Below are 20,844 nucleotides of genomic sequence, written 5' to 3' on the forward strand. Positions count from 1 at the left end.
CAACCCCACCCCCACCCCCACTTATTTCTCCATAGGAATTCTGTGAAATAACTTGAGCTGCAAGTCATTAATAGTTTTCCTCACGTTAAGAAATTTCCAGCCTAAGTGAGGATTTGAACCTGGGTCTCTCTGATCTTAATTCAAGGCACTAATTGTTCCACCCTGCTTTCCCCTTAGGCCAAGTGTTGTCAGCAACTCAAGAAGCCATTGAAGAATCCTATGACCCCGAATATTTAATCGTTGTAGTTAGAGAAGAGCTCAAGACACATCAGGCTCACATCAAAGCGGATGACAGTTATCTAGGTGAGTTCGACAGAAAAGACAGATGATGGAGAAGCAGCTTTGACTGTGACAATTTTTTTTTTCGTGGCGGCCATCTGCTTTTGATAATTCTGTATAGCATGGATAGGAATCCTAGGTTATAGAGCCAGTTTCCCAGGATTGATTTTTCTCAGATGTTGACTCATTTATTTATTTATTTTTATCCTAACTTCTATACTAATAGTAATAATAGTAATCATCATCATCATCACCACAGTCAGCCAGATGTTCAGACTGGGTTTGGCATATTTTCCTACCTATTGAATCCTTACCAAGGACCTGAGATAGGCAGATCTGGATATTTGACGGTGTACAGATATCGTTGTAGGATGGAAGCTGTTCTGAGTAAAACCACCTTCTGCAATTGACCGATGGCGAATTTGTCAATGCCAATGGTGTTCAAGTGGTGCTCCAGTTTTTTTGGGATTGCACCCAAAGCGCCTATTACTATCGATATTACCCTTGCCTTTGCCACAATTGTTCTATTTCTATTTGTATGTAGGTCTTTGTATTTTGTTATCTTCTCCAGTTCTTTCTCTTCTATTCTGCTGTCTCCAGGCACTGCCACAGCTGCTGCTGCTGCTGCTGCTGCTGCTGCTGTTGTTGTTGTTGTTGTTGTTGTTGTTGTTATTATTATTATTATTATTATTATTATTATTATTATTATTATCCTCCTCAATATGATTTACTTAATCTAATATTCATTCCTTCTCCTATTTTTTCCGCAATAACCCTGTGAGGTGAATTGGGCCTAGAAAGGGACTGGCCCAAGGTCACCAGCAGGCTTTCATGCCTAAGGTGGAACTAGAATTCACTGTCTCCTGATTTCTAGCCTGGTGCTTTAACCACTAGACCAAACTGGCTCTCGTCCTTCAGATCTGTTTATACCAGGATTAAGCTGCTCGACTCCCAAAAGTCAGATCCTTAAAGCATCCTGCCTTATTGTCCCTGATTCCCAGGAGCTCAACACACACATACAATTTGACTGTCTTCCCCAAATTGAAAATCCCAGCTCTCTCCCCAATAGAAAACTCAGGCGGGAGGCTCATTAATCCCTTCTGAACTGCAGCACTTCCCTGAACAGGTCTTTTACTTGGTTTTTCATGCCTGTAGGCAACGAAGAACATAAATGGAACCAGTGCTGAGCCCCTGAGGTGCTCTTACGCCAAAGGCCAGGCTGCATGAAAGCACTGACTATGGTTCATACTTGCAGAGAGGGTGAAAGAGTTCTTGGCTTGTCTGATTCTCCTAGGCTAGAGGTCACTTTACACACCCTTTAAGTTCAGAGAGTAAAGCTAGTTAATGAGTTGCAAATCAAGCCCACGGACTTGTAAGGTGACTTGGAGGTCACTGTAAACCGCAATCAGACAATATGCTCTGTCTGACCTGTGGTTCTTCATTTCTGAGGGGAAGTGTTGCCTCTGATATGTGTCATTCCCTAATAGTAAAGTTCATAAATAACTCATCACAGTTGTCCTTGAACAGTCTTTTCAATCTTGGCAACTTGGAGATGTGGGGACTCCAACTCACAAAATTCCCTAACCAACAAGGGAAGCATAACTGACTGGGAAATTCTAGGAGTTGTAAACCACATCTCTTCAAGTTCTTCAAGGCTGAAAAAGACATTTCTAGAATACTGTAAATACTACGGATTTCTTTTGTTTCTGATTGGCTGCCTTTTCAGGGAAACAAACCAATGAGGGTTCACACTGGAATTGAAATGAGCTCTGTTCTATGAGTTGATCTTGCCAAATGCAAGCATTTTTTCACCTTGCAGTTGTTTTTCTCTCTCTACAAATGATATATGCTGATCTTTAGGGAAAGCACAAGGACTGACTATTCTGAACCCAACTGAGATGAGACTGCTTAGGTTATATTGAGTATAGGTTGCATTCCTGGCTAAACCATAAGCATTATTTTGTGATTTAGGATACTTTGTTGTTTGCAATGTTAACGAGCCTTGGTAGCTATTAGTGACAAATTATTTGTCATCCATTGCATTATTCCTTGTGTTTTGTTTCTAGGCTATTCTGTGGCTGTAGGTGAATTCAGCGGAGATGCCACTGAAGGTACTATGGGGCTTGAGGGAGGACTGTCATATTCATTGCTGCAGGAGATAGTACATGTATGCTTTTGGGAGGAATAAAAAGTTAGGGCTGTATATACACCAATAATACAGAATTTATATTGCCTTCCAAATGAAATGCCAACTAAATTTGCCAATTAACCCTTTTCTAAAAGTAAAATATTTTCAGATTGTCTATATAATTCAATTGTTGTTTGTTTGCTGCTTTGTTTTGATCACCAAAAATGGAGGCTGCATGTACTTAGGAGAGCAAATGTTGTTACAATAAATAACTTAGATTACCTTCTCCTCCATGTGGAGTAGAAACTTACTTTGCGTTACAGGTAGTGTTCAACGTGTGACCATAATTGAGTCTGGCAATTATGGCCGTAAATTGTGATGGTTGTAAATGGGTCAGCATGTGACTATGCCTGATTTTATGACCTTTTTGAGATGGTTGTTAAGTGAACACAGCAATCATAAAGTGAATGCTGTAGTTAAGCAAATGCCGAGTTGTTAAGTGAACTCTTTGTTTGCTAAGAGCTGTTTTTGCCAAAAACCAGAAGTAAATACCAGGTTCTGGCAGAAACATCATAAATTGCAGTCACGTAGCTGTGGGATGCTACCGTGTTTCCCTGAAAATATGACCTGCCCTGAAAGTAACCCCTCACTTGATTTTTACACGTGCACCCAATACAAGCCCTACCCCCAAAATAACCCCTAGTTAAGCCCCCGTCCACTCTGGGGTTCATGGGGTGGCGTAAACTGCACAAGTAAAAATTAAACTTGAGTGGGGATCGGGGGTGGAGCTGCCCTACTTATCAGGCCTCGCACACCCCGACACCTGCCTTGCCTTGCAGGCTCACTTCTTCTGCAGCCACTTGCCGCCGCTTGCGTGTGTCACCCCCCAGCCTCCGTTTCACCATCAGAGGCCTTCCAGAAAGCCCTCTGCAACCAAGAAACGAGATCCGGATTGATGCGCGTGTCACCCCCGGCCTCCATTTCATTGTCAGAGCCTTCTGGAAAGCCCTCTGCAGCCGATAACAGAGCTCCGGATCAATCCCTCAGAGGGCTTTCCGAAAGACCTCTGAAGGTGAAATGGAAGCCAGGGAGTGACGTGTGTGAGCGGTGGGAAGCAACCACAGAAGAAGTGGGCCAGCAGCAGGCTCCTGCTGGGCGGGGCTGTTGGTGCTGGGAGGTGAATCAGTAATTAGACCCCCTGAAAAGAAGCCCTAGCCGTTTTTTCAGGGGGGTCAAAAGAAAATAAGACTGGGTCTTATTTTCAGGGAAACACTGTACATACGGCTTTAAGTGTGAGCTGGTTGCTGGGTGCCCCAAATCCTGTCATGTGACTACAGTGAGTGGGGGCGGCCATTGGAACTTCTGAACTGGGTCATAAGTACATTTGAGGAGGGGGAGTCTGTCGTAACTTCGAATGGTTGCTAAGTACAAGAACCCATTATGTAATGCCATATTATATATATCTTGTATCACTTTGCTTCTTGCAGATTTCGTGGCTGGTGTTCCCAAAGGAAATCTCACCTATGGATACGTAAGAGCCATATCCTTGTCATTTCTATTCTTTCTTCTTCTTTTTTTTCACTCTTCTCAAACTGTCTGTGACATCACCTTCTCCCCCCCCTTCCTTACTAGAGCTGCTAGCTTTGGTCCTATAATCCCATTGAAAGCTACTTGGAGGGGGCCATGGGCTGGTGCAGCATTTTGACTGCTCTCAAATATTGCTGAGAATGCAGTCAAGCTTACGGTTTTCTCCAGGTGTAATTTAATGCCAGCCTTCTCCCAAATCACTATGTGTCTTAAGTCTTCAAGAACCACTTCCTATATGCGGTTCTATTCAGTCAAAGCATTCATTTAACGTTCCCTGCTATCTGAAGTATCTGCCGAGGGAACATAATAAGCTCTTTTGAGCCATAAACTGGGAATTCCCTTTTTTTCCAAAAATTGGCCCAAAGCCAGATTGAAGCAGTGTCTCTTTCTCTGCAGAAGTATATTATTTCCATACTGCTTGGAAGCAAAAGTTTTTAAAGTTGTAAATGCCTCATTCAAATCTAAATGCGGCCCCCCCCTTTTTTTTTTTTTGGAGCTTTCTGTACAGCTCTCTCTTCTTCAAAAGTATGACCACCTGATCTTCCAGGATTTGGTAGCATTGCCAAAAAAAAAAAAAAAAATCACTTCCTTAATACTTGAGTAAGTATTATTTTAACAGGGATTGTAAGGTTTGGAAGGAGTGCAATGTACATTGCAAAGGTGAAAGTCCCATAGGTGTTAATGTCTGACAGCATCCAGCTAGCCAGCGTGCAACTGCACAGCGTTCTCAGATTGTGCTTTTGCTGCCATGGCATCAGATGTTGTGTTGCTGGAGTAGATCCATGGTTCTCCTTCTGCTTTTTATGCTGGGCTTGCTTGCAACAAGGGCAGATTTTCTTAGAAACATCAGCCCTTTCCATGACCCCTAGTCATCAGTTGTACTGTGTCCAGATTATGATAAAAGCTAAGTGAATTAATCTGGTCACCCGCGAAACAAGACATTGCCTTGTGGCTATAGGGGGTTGGTTCCTCCTTCCCATCTTCATTTCATGGAACTGCTTGTTTGTTGTGGATCCCCATGGCTGCTATAGCAACCAATGTATTTCTAAGGAGGAGGGGAATGTAGAGGCCCCAAAATAAAGAAATCTGATTTTCCTAAGGCGCTTTGATTATGGATGAACACAGACCCATGATGTGGGAGTCATGTTGGGTTCTTTCTTTTACTGCCTTCAACTTGTGACCTGGCTTCCAATCCTCCTCTTTTGACACTCCCTTCTCCCAAATACTGTAACTTCGCTGTTAATTTATTCAAATGGGACATTTGACAGGAACCTCAGTTACCAAATCCTGGATGACAGAGCGCTTGAATTAACAGCTGCTTCTTCTCAAGGTTTTCAACAACCCAGATGTGCTAACTCAGTGGTTTTGTGACCTAGAAGTGACACTTACTTTTTTAAAAAATTCAGAATAGATCTCTAAATTCAAACAAAGAATGCTTACCCCAAGACTATAATCTCCTAATTTCCTCTACTAGATTAGATTAGATTAGATTAGATTAGATTAGATTAGATTAGATTAGATTAGATTAGATTAGAATTCTTCATTGCCCTAGTGTGATTGGACACACAAGAAATTTGTTTTGGGATATGGGATATGGGATTTATTTTATCAATGGTTAGACAAGAAAGAATGGAAATGAAATATGAAATATGACATGGACAAGATAATAAAATATATAAAGGGGCTTTTTTTCCCCCCTTATAAAGGACAATTTACTGTTAAATAATTGGTAAATGAGAATAATAATGTAATAAACTGTTAAATAAGAAAATGTGGGATAGAGGATTAAGCACAAAAGATTCGTAACCGATCAATACACTTTCTATGATTGTAATGGATGACAATTGTTTTATGTTTTAAGTTTTGTTTAAAAATAAAAAAAAATTCAAAAAAAAAAAAAGAAATTTGTTTTTGGTGCATATGCTCTCAGTGTCTAATCTAATACTTATAGACTTATATACTTATATATATCTTTTTAAATTGTTTTTAATGTTTGTATCTATGTTTTTTACTTTGGCTGTACACCGCCCTGAGTCCTTCAGGAGAAGGGCGGTCTATAAATTTGATAATAAATAAATAAATAAATAAATAAATAAATAAATAAATAATCTAATAGTTGGGGAAAGGGCAAAAAAAATGGGCAAAAAAATGCTAATATGAGAAGAGGGATATGTTATGATCCTTTGAATGAAATACAAGTAGTCCTCAACTTACGACCACAATTGAGCCCAAAATTTCTGTTGCTAAGTGAGACGGCTATTAAGTGAATTTTGCACCATTTTACGACTTTTCTTGCCATAAGTGTAAGACTGAAGTTGTTAAGTGAGTAACACGGTTGTTAAGTGAGTCTGGCTTCCCCATTGATTTGCTTGTCAGAAAGTCACAAAAGATGAACACATGACCCTGGGACACTGCAATCGTCATAAATATGAGTCAGTTGTCAAGCATCTGAATTTTGATTGCATGACCCTAGGGATGCTGCAGTGGTCATAAGTATGAAGAACAACCATAAGTCACTTTTGTCAGTGCCTTAAAATGGTCACTAAACAAACTGTTGCAAGTTGAGGACTACCTTTATATCTCTTTTTAAAAGCTACAACTGTAGCTTGGTGTCCAGATGTGCTTCTAGATAAGATTACTCTCAGCTGTACCAATCCAGATGGAAAATATTGTGACTGTTTCACCTCCTTAATTCATTTTTGCTGGGGAAAAACCAAAGCTAGAAGAAGCAATTAGAAAACAGCATTTGTGTCAAAAGGAACCGTTTAGATTCCTCTTCACAAAACTAAAAACATTTGATGAATTTCTGTGGAGAGATGATGTTTGATGTTAATCTATTTTTCCTCTTTTTCTTCTTTTTCTTTTTCTTTTTTCTTTTGCCCCACCAGGTAACAATTCTAAATGGAAGTGACATTCGACCATTATACAACTTTTCTGGAGAACAGGTGAAGAAATCCATTTGTTACATTGAAGTGATTTGGGCCCAGCTATTGAAAAAGCCTCTTAAATCAAAATAATTTGCTCTCCCTTACAAGATTATATGGCCTGCTCCTATCAGACCATGGTGGACAGCTAACTGAGACTTATAGATAGTCCTTGACTTATGGCGGCAATTGGGATCAGTATTTCTGTCACTAACACAATTGTAAAATGCAACTGCCCTGTTTAGCAACAGCAATCTCTGCAGTCCCAAGTTGTTATCGTTAACTGAATCCCACAAATCGTTAGGCAAGGCACCTTCCTGCCAGCTTCCCATAACAAAAGTCACTGGGGAATCTTACAGGATGTTGCAATTCCCAAGCCTGCAGGCAGAGAAATGGCTGCTGTCGGATAAGGGAGGGAACAAGGCTGTGGGGGATGTTTTGAGAAGGATCTTGAGGGTGTGGAAGAGGTGCCAATAGGAGTAGGGAAGGGTGCGTGGGATGCACCTGAGGTGCCATGCAAGTTAGGGGGATGCACAGGGATGTGGTGTGGATCAGGGACTGTGTGTGGGATGGGGCACAGGTTGAGAGGGTGTCTGTGGGGATTCTCAATCATCCAGGTCATGGTTGTCTCAAAGGTGCTTTTTCAAGAGGCAACTGAACTTTCTTGTTTTTCTTTGAAGACATTTCGCTTCTCATCCAAGGAGCTTCTTCAGCTCTGACCAGTCAAAGCTGAAGAAGCTCCTTGGATGAGAAGCGAAATGTCTTCCAAAAAAACACAAGAAAGTCCAGTTGCCTTTTGAAAAAGCACTTTTGGGACAGGTAGAGAAGGTGTGTATGGGTAAGCAAGTGGCTGGCATAATGCAAACCCAGTGGGGCTGGGAGAGGGTGCGCAGGTCAAGGAGACTTATCCCGGTGACTTGCGATTCCTATCGGCTTTCCTTTGACTTTCTGGAGTAGCCAGCATGGAAGGCTGCAACTGGCATTCATGCAATCATGGGGCACTTGGCAGTTGGTTGTCGGTGTGAATGGGTTGCTAAGCATCTCTAAGTGTGAATGGGTTGCTAAGATGATGTGATGGGGGGGCGGGATATACTGGGATAGCTGGAACTCCCAGGTTCATAACCACCATTCATTCAGTGCCATTGTAACCTTGAACAGTTGCTGAATGATTTGGTTAGGAGAGAAAGACAGATGAGATAAACTTTCCTTGCGGAGTACCTATATCCCTTCTTACCTTCTCCACTACTTAAAGTTGATAGCAAAACTACACAAAAAAAGTGTTTGGATGGTGAATTCTGTTTTCCAAAACTCCGAGCTTCCATTTCAATGTCACAAGTGTCTTATTTATTTATATTTATTAAGAATTTTACATGAAATAAAAGACAGGACTAAAGAAAGAAAAGAAAGAAAGAAAAAGGTGCAAGAAAAGGGAAAAAAAGAAAAGGTTGGAATATAATGACTTCCAATCATCTCTTCGACAAATAATTACAATCTTATAAACTTCCCTGTCTCTTAAATGTTATACAGATCCCTTCAGCGTCTCATTTAGTCCACATCTTTCTTTAATCCATAAACCTATAAGTCATCATATCTTTTTTTCATCTTTCAGTAAAAAGTCCACACAAGATTTCCCATCCTTCAGGGAAAATTTTTTTTCCTCCATTTCAGCAAATTCTAACATATTTACAATCTGTTCCTCTGTGATAGGGATTTCATTGTTGTTCCATCATTGTCATAAGCTTCTAGCCCTTATGTCAGTGAAGATGTACTCAAAACACAGGGCCTGTTGATATATCAGGAACTGGAAGTGGCGCTGATCAACTTTTACAATAATTGGAGAATGCCCGTATAACCCCAACTTCTATGGCACAGTTCCAACCTTTATGGCATCTAGTATAAGATTATGACGAAATGGGTTTTTACACTGTAATTGTTTCCTAATACAGGTTTTGAAGTACTTTCTGCAGGATTTTAACCTTTTTTCTTGCCTTTATTTAATTCTTTGTTTATATTCCTGTTATTTATCTCTCAGATTTACTGTGCCAGTGGTTACTGACATCTTTTGGCCGTAGTTCACTGTAGAACCTCAGCGGCCTGCACTTCCCAAGAGGGGGAAGGTACTTCCAGCTAAAATGAATTTGAGTGTAGTATATTTTGTAATATTTGTTCCTATCATTCATTATGGAAGTGGGCAAATACTGCACTAAGGACAGGTATGAGGACGTTGTAGGAGTATGTCAGGGAAACGGGCAGCTCTAATCTTCTGTGATCTCAAAATGTCTTACTATCTTGACATTTCTTGATCCCTATCACTTGTCTCAACAGATGGCTGCCTATTTTGGGTATGCTGTGGCTGCAATGGATATCAACGGTGATGGGTGAGTATTGGGGCGGGGCTGCTTAGTCAACAGTAAGTTTGGAGTGGGGTGGAAGCTGCTCTTCCCAGCTCCTGAGGAAATTGGATGTGATAATAGATTTAAGTTTGGGAGACGTCTTAATGCACACCATACAGAAATTGTCTAGAAAGTGAAATGTCCATCTGCAGAGAAGACTGAATTATAGAGAGAAGCAGTCAGGGCATGATGGGGAAGAGGGTCTGGTGTATCCCATGTTGGCTGAGAATTCTGGAAAAGCATCCATACTGAGAAGAGCTAATCTAGATCCCGTTTCCCTCCCTCTTTCTGCAATGTTCTCTGGATCATCCTAGCCATCTGTGATTTATCTCCCAGAGCTTAGAGTTGATTGTTTCATTTCTCCCCTCTCTCCTGCCATGCAGACTGGATGACTTGCTGATCGGTGCCCCCTTATTTATGGAAAAAACAGAAGATGGCCGTGTTCAGGAGGTGGGCAGGGTCTATATCTACCTGCAGAAGACATATGGCATGGAGCCCGGTGCCTCAGCTGTACTGACGGGTCACCAAGAGTTTGGCCGCTTTGGCAGTGCTATAGCCTCATTGGGAGACCTCAACCAGGATGGCTACAATGGTATGAAAGTTGGATAGGAGGGGAATGGCATGGGGAAAAGAACAGGAGGTCTCCAGGTTTGAGTTGCCTCCTTGACCAAGATGAATTGTCAATGTATGTTTTCACGCAGAGAACGGAGAAGGGAATATCCAGCAGTCTATTTGCAAACTAAAGATTTCCATTACTAGGGTTCTGATTTGTTGCTAAATGCTTTCCTTTCCTCCGGGTTCATGGAACAGCTCATTAATTCTCACCTTATCTTATTTCACAATCAAACAAGAAACTGATGCAAGATCTATGTTCCAATTAAAGGGATACTCATAATTGAGACTGAGGCATGTCATTGGATATTTTCCAAACAACTCATAATTGAGACGGAAGCATGTTATTTTGGTGTAGGATAGGAGATGGGAATCTAGGGATTTCCCATCATCCTTGACCATTGGTCCTACTTCCAGTGGCTAATGGGTGTTGGAAACCCAATATTACCCAGAGAGTTACAGGTCCCTCTCTCCTGGTATATGCCTTAAAAATGGAAGCACGTTTCAGTCATATTCCCACCGAGCCAAAAGTTATCTGCATCCTTTTCCTGTTCTGAAAATGCCTTCTCATTGGAAGGAGGCAGCTGAGAGCTAATTTATCTGGAAACTTTGTTTTATTTGCATGGAGGGTGACTAAATCCATCGCATTCAATGCAGAGACACAACAAAACTATCTAATCTCTGGCAGAGACATCTGGAGAAAGGCAGGAGAGGCAGCAAGGAACTTTCTCTGCGGACATTTTCAAAAGGGACCGTAGCTTGTGTCTCACAGATAAAAATTCCCAGATGTTATTCTTTCCCTTTCCTGCCTAAAGGAATCTTAAATAGCAGGATATCCACCTAAAATTTTGCCAGTTGAAAAAGCCAGAGGGGTCAATGGTTTGACTTGGATGAAACCATCTATTTATGTTTTATTGGAGTGGGCAGGGATAACACAAGCGATAAGAGCATATGGTTTGCAGGCAAAAAGTCCTAAATTAAGTCCCTGGTATCTTGCTGCCCAAAGTCTGAGAATATAGTCTGAACGCCAGTAGAAGATGTTGAGAAAAAATCTAGGCTTCTGGTTGGATTTCTTGGAAGCTTTAATTCCTTTCATTCATCACATAGATGCCCTCTGGCTACACATTCTAGTGCACCAGCAAAAAAAGAGAAAGATTTCAGAGCAATGGCCAGCTTTCAAAGGAGGAACTTGGATAACCTTGATTGTTGGGGCTGGTGAGGACATTTAGCAGAGTCCATTTTTCAAGCCAGCATCTTGTCAAATTGTACTTCCAGAAATTCTCTGTGCTTAGTTTTCCTGTTAGAGGTAACTGGGCTCTAGGTGTGAAAAGCTGGAGCTTTGTAGAGTCCAGTCCTCCTCAGTTTCTTAATTGCACTTCTTGCTGCAGCCTGTTTGTAGAGAAACTCTGTTGTAGCAATCTGATGGTACAGTTGAGGCCTGGACCGGACTTAGTCCGGGTGGAGGTAAATTTAAAGTGGTACAAAAGGAGCACAGGTAGGAATCATCTAAGTCAGGGGTGTCAAACTGGCGGCCGGATGTGTCACACGTAGGCCACGCCCTCCCCAGTTCCATGCAGGCAAAAAACGTTGCAATACGTCAAAGTGGCGAGTTTGGCACCCGTGATCTAAGTCAGGGGTGGCAAATTCGATTTCATTGAGGGCTGCATCAGGGTTGTGCTTGACCTCGGGAGGCCAGGGTGGGGATGACCAGCTGGACGTCACTCGTGTCGGTGGTGCCTGTGGTGGCCCGAGCACTCTGCCAGCGAAAACGGGCTTCCGAGCTCCATTTTCGGCTGCGACAGCCTCCTGCAACCCTCTGCCAGTGAAAATAGAGCTCAGGAGGGCCTCACGCAGCCCTCCCGATCTTCGTTTTCACTGGCAGAGGCACTGCGGGGCAGTCATTTCCTGTTTCTAGGGCAGCCCTGCGGGCCAGATCTAAGTACCCCGTGGGCAGGATCCGGCCCGTGGGCTTTGAGTTTGACACACCTGATTCAAGTAGAAAAAGGGGACTGAAGACTAACCACTTGTCCATAGTACAGGTAGGTGGTCCTCGACTTACAAAAGTTTGTTTAGTGACCATTCAAAGTTACAACAGCCCTGAAAAAAGTGACTTATGACAGTTTCTCACACTTACAACCATTGCAGCATGGTCACATGACCAAAATTCAGATGCTTGGCAAGTGACTCATGTTTATGACGATTGCAGTGTCCCGGGATCATGTGATCATCTTTTGTGACCTTCTGACAAGCAACGCCGAAGCCAGATTCTTTTAACAACTGCGTTACTGACTTAACTATAGTGAGTTGTTTAACACGAGTGGTGAGACAGGTCGTAAAATGGGGCAAAACTCACTTAACAACTGTCTCGCTTAGCAGCAGAAATTTGGGGCTCGTTTGTGGTCGTAAGTTGAGGACTACTTGTATGCAAATTCAAGATAACATGGATTCATTATCCTTTTAACAGCCCTGCTTTACATAATGGCTGCCAGAGCATTAAGAGGAGCTTTCTCCTCCTCCTTCATGTTGATGGGCAAAGCTGGAATCCTGATCCAGATAAGCAGGCCTTTGGGGCAGCTCTTTTTAATGAAATCCTCAGCCTGTCTCTGTGACAGAGGAGGGAGTTGTGGCGTGTTCCACTGCTGCCATCTGCTGTTGGATCTTTCTAATTCAGCTCCCATCAGATTTCTTTCTTCTTCCTTCTCCTTCTCCTCCTCCTCCTCCTCCTCCTTCTTCTTCTTCATCTTCGTCGTCTTCTTCTTTTTCTGCCATACCCATCATCAGACATTGGCGATCCTATTGTTATCAACAGCCACATGAAAAAGTGCTGTTGAGTTTTGTCCAAACTCAGTCCCTTAGATTTTGAAGCCAGTCTGTTCTTCTTCCACCTGGATCTCGTTTGCCTTCAATCTTTCCTTGGAGGATTAAGTGAAATATGGCGTATTTTTCCGGGCGTCACATCACACGTCCAAAATATTCTAACTTTCGCTTTTTAACTTCTTTTTTCTAAACAACAACAATAATAACATCGCACCATCAGTTAAGCCAAAGAAAATGCACAGTCTGCCTAGTAGGCATGTTGGATGGCGGAACACAACAGGTGGCCAGATGGGGACAAGGGCCAACCATGGCCACTGTGGGCTATTCTCCAGAATCCTCCTGCTACTGTCAAAGGAATAAAGGCAGCAGAGCATGCATACAAAAGGGGCAGTGAGTTACATCCTGACAGTGTGGGGCTACTTTTCTGCCCTCCCCTCTTGTCTTCACCCTGTGGATGCTGCTGATTACCACCCTAGTCCACTGCTTAAGAGGAAGGGTGAGGAATCATGACCCTTTTATGAGGGTCCCAGAACTTCAACTCCCAGAATTCCCAGGTGGCTCAGGAATTCTGGGAGTTGAAATCCACAAGTCATAAAAGGGCCATGGTTCCCCACCCTTCCTCTAAGCAGTAGACTAGGGTGGCAATCAGCAGCATCCACAGGGTGAAGATAAGACCCTTCTTGCAAAGTGGCCCTGATGGCTCCATGCCAGTCCCTCAATTGGTTGCCCTGGCCGACCACTCTACTGGCTTCTATGTATTGTTCTAAAAGAATCCTTGGAGCAGCGGTGAAATCCCCCCGCCCCGCGGTTCTATCTGGCTCGCCGAACTGGTAGCGCCAGCGGCGGGAGGCTCCGCCCACCCCCTGGGACGTCATTATGTCCCGTTTTTTACCATCTGCGCGTGCGCAGAAGAGGTACATGTAGCATATGTGTAGGGTGCGCATAGTGCGCTCCCGTACTCGAACCGGTAGTAAAGGTAAGTGAATTTCACCACTGCCTCGGAGGGCTACATGGTGAGGTAGCTTTGGCATCAGCCTATATAGATTTATTTATTTATTTATTTATTTAATATAACTTATATGCTGCCCTATCTCCATAGGACTCAGGGCGGCTCACAACAATTAAAAACATAAAATACATACATAAACAATTATTAAAACCTGTTAAAATAATCGAAGACCCCCTCAGTCCTGGCTGGGCGCTGCGAACAGCCATGTTTTTAATTTGCGGCGGAGGTCAGGAGCCAACCGGAGCCCCAGGGGGAGTTGATTCCAAAGGGTGGGCACATCCACAGAGAAAGCTCTACCCCTGGGGGCCGCCAGCCGACATTGTCTAGCTGACGGTACCCAGAGCAGGCCCTCCCTGTGGGAACGCACCGGGCGATGGGAAGCTGTTGCTGGTTGCAGATGGTCCGCCAAGTATCCTGGGCCTAAGCCATGTAGAGCTTTATAGGTCATTACCAGCACCTTGAATCTCACCCGGAGGGCAACTGGCAACCAATGCAAGCCGCGCAGGAGAGGTGTTACATGGGAGTATCGGGATTCTCCCATCACAATCCGCGCGGCTGCATTCTGTACCAGCTGAAGCCTCCGAGTAGTCTTCAAGGGCAGCCCCATGTAGAGAGCCTTACAGTAGTCAATAGCAATATAGATACTGTCTAGGGAGGCCCCAGGGCCAATTTCCTCTGTGGATTCTCTCAAAGTGGATGGAAGGGTCAGGTAACTTCCCCCGTAAGGCACACAAGAAAAAAAAATTGTGTATTGTTTACTTCTGCTGCCTTAGCAGCAGATCCTCTTGGGCCTCTGCCAATTAAAGATTGCACATCTCCTGTGTGAATCTGATGAAGCAATCAGTCTTATCTTCAGGCTGCTCTGACAAGATTCTCTGGCACTTCTGGGCCCAATCAGGGAAAAAGGGTGGAAGTTGAGAAATGTTTTCTTTTGAGAAACTAATGAGGACCTGATCTCCTGAGATCTTATCCTTCAGGAAACAACCTCGTATAATCTAAGGAAGATGAGTTCAAACATAGGATGGAATGAACTCCTGTACCCTGACAATGCTCAATTGTACCATGTTGGCCCCCTGAGAATGTAGATAAGCTTATGCAGTTCAGTTTTGCTTGGATTGAAATTTAAGCAGATGAGAAGTTCCAAACTGATTTGCCTACTGTCTACCTGCCAATGCAAGTCGTGGTGTAGCTTTTTTTTTTTTTTTAAATTTGATTTATATGCCGCCCTTCTCCGGAGACTCAGGGCGGCTTACAATGCGCTAAGCAATAGCCTTCATTCTTTTGTATATTTATACAAAGTCAGCTTATTGCCCCCACAAACTGGGTCCTCAATTTACCTACCTTAGAAAGGATGGAAGGCTGAGTCAACCTTGAGCCTTGGTGAGATTCGAACCTGCAGTAATTGCAGGCAGCTGGTCTTAATAACCAGCTTAATAACAGGGTGCCTTAGACCACTGTACTACCAAGGCTTCTAGGCGGTCTTTCAAGAGATCATCTGGAAGTCTGCATGTTTCCACAACAGGATTTTAACCTATATGTTGGCTAGCCTATCCTTCCATTTCCTTTTATCCAATATATATATATATATAGAGCCCATCTTGTCTTTTGTTTCCTGCATTAACCCTACAAACAATGCTGCTGACACAGGCGTTTGTTCCCACAGATGTGGCCATCGGAGTGCCATTTGGCGGCACAGCAAAGCAAGGAGTGGTCTACGTGTATAATGGCCAACAGAACGGGCTGCACCCCAAGCCGTCTCAAGTATTGCAAGGCTACTGGTCACCTGGTCAAGTCCTAGACTTCTATGGGTTTGCTTTGCGTGGGGCCAAAGACCTGGATGGAAACGGTTACCCAGGTGAGGATGACCTGTGAAGAAGTAACAGAACCGCATCTGAACTTGGGAGAGTGCATATTTGGCAGGTTTGAGGCTGCAGATATGATGCTTGTCATCTGGTGAGCTCTTATACAGGAGCATTAAATATGTGGGGTAACATAGCTGCTTTAATAAAACCCCATACTTCCATTGCAACATGTAACAAAAAAAGCACAGTATGAAATACTGTAACTATGTCTTCCTCTTAACAAATTCCATTTCTCTTCTCATCTCATCTAGAGGTCTATTTTTTCTCCCTCCAGTTGTTGCACCAGTATGTTGGAATGAATGTGGGAGATGTTGAGGGTGGGAGCAGCTGCATAGGGAACAGTCATATAAGAGAGGTCATAGCTCACAGCTGCATAGGTTGGAGAAAGAGGCTTAGAAGGGATATAGCCTCTCCAAGTCCTCAGATCCATGATGGGGAACCTACGGCACGCATGCTGGAAGTGGCACGTAGAGCTGTCGCCCGTTGCTCTTCTGGGTTCTGGCGTGCTGGCCAGTTGGTCTTCACGTGCGCAGGAGGGCTAGAAACTGGAAGAGCAGCTGCCTGGTGCACACGCGCGCGCCAGGCAGCTGCTCTTCGAGTTTCTGGCGCGCGCATGCGCACTGGCCAATTAGTCTTCATGCACACCAGAAACCGAAGGACCAGGTGGAAATACATAATTATATTCTTGATAGGTCTTAAATGGATGGCTGATTGAATGCCCTGGTTTAGTTTCCACAGTTTAATTATTTATCAGGAGTGAGGCAACTTCTCTGTGATCTTTCAGAAGTCACACAGAGGAAGGTCTTCAAAGGGTATTGTAAAATCCATTGCACCTAACTCATTCCAGACAGTCTCTTTCAAAGAGTTTTTGTCAGCAATTTTCCAAAAGAAGGACTTGAAGGCAATAACCAAAACGGCTTAAGCTGTCAAGAAATGATCCTCTTACATGTTCATGAGATCTTCTAATCTTAGATTCATAACCTATTAGCTACATCAAGCATGCAGAGAGGACTCCTCCAAATCACGCAGTTGGAGTATTGAGGCAGCCCTATCTCTTGAAAGTTCGTTGTAATTGCTTTGAGGCCCTTTCCACAAATTTTGAGTGTGCCTGCAGATGATACTCCCTCCAGACCAGTGGTTCTCAACCTGTGGTCCATGGACCTCGGGGGGTGGGGGGTGATATCATCAAAGGGGCTTGAAGAAATGCTACGATTTAAATCTTGAGTTAAGTCTTGGGGGGGGGGTTGTGGCCGTGGTTCATGGCCACAAAAGGTATTTAAAGGTGGTGAAGAAAAGATATTTCGGTGGTGAAGAAAAGGTTGAGAACCACTGCTCCAGACTGGACGCAGTCATGCTCCAATGATTGGAAAAGGGCCTTGAAGCAACTGCAGCAAACTTTTAAAAAAACACAAGTGCCAAGCAATGCATTCAGATTCTCTGCAGGGCCATAATATAAAGGTCATTCATTCTCTGTGCTAAGCATCATGTTGTTTCAGCTTTATCTCAAAAGGAATAATCTAGCTAGCCTAGTAATGACATTTTGATATGAAAGGTCACCAGGATTCCTTTCAGCATGCACTGTATGATTTTTTTCCCCCTGCCTAACCAATAAGAAATTACTAGGTTTCACAGTATGCTATCTGGGCAAGCAAGGTGTATTTTTCCTCCTTTGCTTTAAAAAACAGTTTCCTGTACAGAAAGAGCCTGTAGTACAGTGGATTAAAGCACTGTTATTAACAGATTAACATCTGCTGCTTGCAATTACTGCAAGTTCAAATCTCTCCAAGGCTCAAGGTTGACTCAGCCTTCCATCCTTTCAAAGGTAGGTTAAACGAGGACCCAGTTTGTGGGGGCAATAAGCTGACTTTGTATAAATATACAAAAGTATGAAGGCTATTGCTTAACGCATTGTAAACTGCCCTGAGTCTCCGGAGAAGGGCGGCATATAAATTAAAGCAAAAAAAAAAAAAAATGTATCATGATACGCAGTCACCATTTTCTGCCCAGTGCTCAGCAGACTGTCTCCTTTGTCCTGCAGATCTAATTGTGGGGGCCTTTGGAGTGGATAGAGCTATGGTTTACAGGTAAGTAAAGTGTCTGGAGACAATGAAGATCAGTCTTCCCCAGCCCTGTGCTGTCTGAATGAAGCATATGGGAGCAGAAATGCAATATGTTTAATGCATAGTAGATTGAAGAAAACGATAAAGCAAATTTCCCCTGGAAAAAGTGATGAGATTATGACTCCATTGTAGGTTATATTTTTCTCTCTCCTCCCTCCCTCCCTCCCTCCCTCATTGCTTATTGTTTGTTTGAACACTCAGACATATCATATTACTTGGCTGTAACTCCCTTCTTTTGGAACTGCCAAGACAAGTCATGAATTAGGGTGACTCATAAATCACTGAAAAGGCCCTCCTTCTCTATGTACACCAATCTGCTCTTGAACTCCTACCTCCTAACCACGGGGCTGCTGCCACCTTGGATAGCTGCCTCCAAGGACTTTGTAGACAGAGATTTGAGCTGACTTTCCTCAGCCAAAGTGATTGTCTTGCAAAGGCTTGATAATAACTAAGTAAACCATCGGTTTCCTAAGTCTTTCATTTCTCGGTCCAAATAGAAAAAGTGCTTCCACTCACTCCCTTTCCTTATGCTTCCTACCACAGAGGACGCCCCATTGTTCATGCCACTGCCACTCTCAGCATCTTCCCCACTATGTTTAATCCCGAGGAACGCGCATGCACCCTGGAGGAAACTGGCACCCCTGTGGCCTGGTGAGTAGTGATCCCGGAAGTTATCTTTTCCCTTTGTCCTTTCGTGGCTCTCTATTGTTACAGGCTTTTGATCAGTTCGGGAGCGTTTTCTCCTCAGTTCTCAATAGTCAATTGAGGGCTTGTGTTTGTAGAATATATAGGTGGGCTTGTTCATTTTTATACCACGTTGGGCGTCTATAAGAAATACGCTTTGGGTTATTTGAACCCAATATTTAAAAGAAGGCTATTTGCCTATTTTAAGTACAGGTAGTCCTCCACTTACAACAGTTCATTTAGTGAGTGTTCAAGGTTACAAAGGCACTGAAAAAAGGGACTTATGGCCAGTTTTCACACTTAACGACCGTTGTAGCATCCCCATAGTTATGTGTTCAAAATTTAGACACTTGGCAACTGACTCATATTTATGACGGTTGCAGTGTCCTGAGGTCACGTGATTCCCCCTTTTGCGACCTTCTGGCGAGCAAAGTCTATGGGGAAGCCAGATTCACTTAACAACAGTTTGACTAATTGTAACAAGTGCAGCGATTCACTTAACAACTGTGGCAAGAAAGGCCCTAAAATGGGGCAAAACTCCCTTAACGCATGTTTCACTTAGCCACAGAAATTTTGGGCTCCGTTGTGGTCGTAAGTTGAGGGACCACCTGTACACAGTGGGCTGTTCTGTATGTTAGTGGATACAATAGTGAGAACAGAAAGAGCTGCAAGTGGTTGTGACAGCTGCTATTACCAACAGTTGCTATATTTACCTGTAGGCTTCTGACTGTATAAGGTCTTATCTAGGCATTCCTGCAGGAATTGATTCTGTAGTTTGGTCTTCCCACCCTGATCCCCTGCAGATGTTGGGGAAGACAATTTATAGAATCCAGAGCCTCAAATGCCAGCTAAGAATTCTGGGAGTCCTGACCATCTCAAGAACGTATGATTAGGAACACTGACTTAGTTGCCTTGCCTATCTCCAGTCGACAGTCGGTTTTTTTCTATTCAAAGCTATCCTAAAAGCAGGAGTCATTTGGAATGAACCATCTAAAGGTGGAGGGGTGTATTCAAGAAGAAGCTAAACAGCTGTGTGTATGGGATGCGGGTTAACTTGGATCCTTGCACACAGCTGGGGGATGACGGCTTTAACGTCCCCTTCCATGATTCCATGACTCTAAAAGAAGAATAAGAAAATCGTTGTTTAGTGTGATATTTTATGGCAACAGTGGAATAGGTTATCGCAGGACATTTTCAGTTTGTCCCTCCATGTGCTAAAATAACATGGAAACCAGCCATGTGTCTTGTAGATTTGATCTAAGCAAAACAATGCTAGTTTTCAATCTGTGACAGAGATAGTGGGGGAATTTATTTACGGACAAGAGTTTTTCCAAATGCTCAGCTCCATGGGGTTATCCTGACTGCTTGTTAAACATGTTCTTGAATTGGGCGATTGTCCAGCTCATGACCCATCTGGGACCACAGGGCTGGAAGGAGAGGCTGAGTCAACCAGAAAGGGTCACACCCATCCCTGTTTATCCCAATCAGGTGTGATGACTTTATTTTTCTCGACTGTTAACAACCAATAAAGGTCCCTAGAATAACTCTTTTTTTCTATCCTTTCTCCTTGGGAGGAGTTGTGTTTCCATTTGGGTTGCAATATTGGACAATCTGCTCCTCCAGGCGCATATCAACTTTACTTTTTGTTGTGACAAAATGTTTATCACTAATGGGCGTAGCCTGAACCATTTGTTTGAAATAGGCCCATATTTTTCAGCCTGAGCATTACCACACATGCCTAGCTCTCTTGTCATCGGAGTGCATTGTCTCTCACATATTTCTTATATTGGCTCATTGGTTCTTTTTTTTCCCCCCACGTGTCAACAGCATCAACTTGAGCTTCTGTCTGAATGCATCTGGGAAGCATGTTCCTGATTCCATTGGTGAGTAACTGCAGAAGGGGGAAAGAATCTTGTGAGCTGTTGGGCCAATCTAGTTACCTTCACATGTCCATATCATTATCAATGCTGAAAGAAGACAGCTATCTCAGAATCCATCAGAATGTCTACACATACTGTGCAGATCCAGGAGTTGGTCCAAGCACAGTGGAGATCAAACTGAAGTAACTTCAGTAGGTGTGCTTAGATTCTACATTCAGAAGCTGACAGTGAGATCATGAAATGATTTTGGAGACTAGAGACTTTTGGAGCCATCCAGTAGTCAGAAAGGGATCAAATGGTAGACAATCCTGGATAAAGCTAGAATAATTCAATTCAATTCAGTTCAAACCTTTATTGTCAGAGTACAACATGTGTACTATGAGATTGGCTTAGCCTCCCTTCGTGCACCTCCCCCCAACACAATACGACTCACAGTGAAAGACAAAAGAAAAAAAATTCCCTATCCCAGTGAATCCTGCTAACAAACACCCAATCCTATTGCACCAAGTGAATTTATTGAACGTCACGCCAGCCCCATAAGTCAATCGT

At 43.2% G+C, this 20,844-nt stretch overlaps 1 protein-coding gene across 1 annotated transcript in view; it reads left to right on the plus strand.

Annotated features, from left to right (window-relative positions):
- Window positions 1-20,844, plus strand: part of ITGA5 (integrin subunit alpha 5) — a 96,929-nt gene that overhangs the window by 46,602 nt on the left and 29,483 nt on the right. The window contains exons 7-16 of the mRNA XM_034419286.3: window positions 178-303; window positions 2,346-2,390; window positions 3,895-3,938; window positions 6,883-6,939; window positions 9,244-9,296; window positions 9,695-9,903; window positions 15,413-15,604; window positions 17,650-17,695; window positions 18,275-18,382; window positions 20,243-20,298. Of these exons, the coding sequence (XP_034275177.2) occupies window positions 178-303; window positions 2,346-2,390; window positions 3,895-3,938; window positions 6,883-6,939; window positions 9,244-9,296; window positions 9,695-9,903; window positions 15,413-15,604; window positions 17,650-17,695; window positions 18,275-18,382; window positions 20,243-20,298 (936 nt within the window). The remainder of the gene's footprint in view (window positions 1-177; window positions 304-2,345; window positions 2,391-3,894; window positions 3,939-6,882; window positions 6,940-9,243; window positions 9,297-9,694; window positions 9,904-15,412; window positions 15,605-17,649; window positions 17,696-18,274; window positions 18,383-20,242; window positions 20,299-20,844) is intronic.

This window comes from Pantherophis guttatus, chromosome 2, assembly GCF_059756535.1.
Source record: "Pantherophis guttatus breed Tessera chromosome 2, ASM5975653v1, whole genome shotgun sequence".
In the NCBI taxonomy this organism is placed as follows: domain Eukaryota; kingdom Metazoa; phylum Chordata; class Lepidosauria; order Squamata; family Colubridae; genus Pantherophis; species Pantherophis guttatus.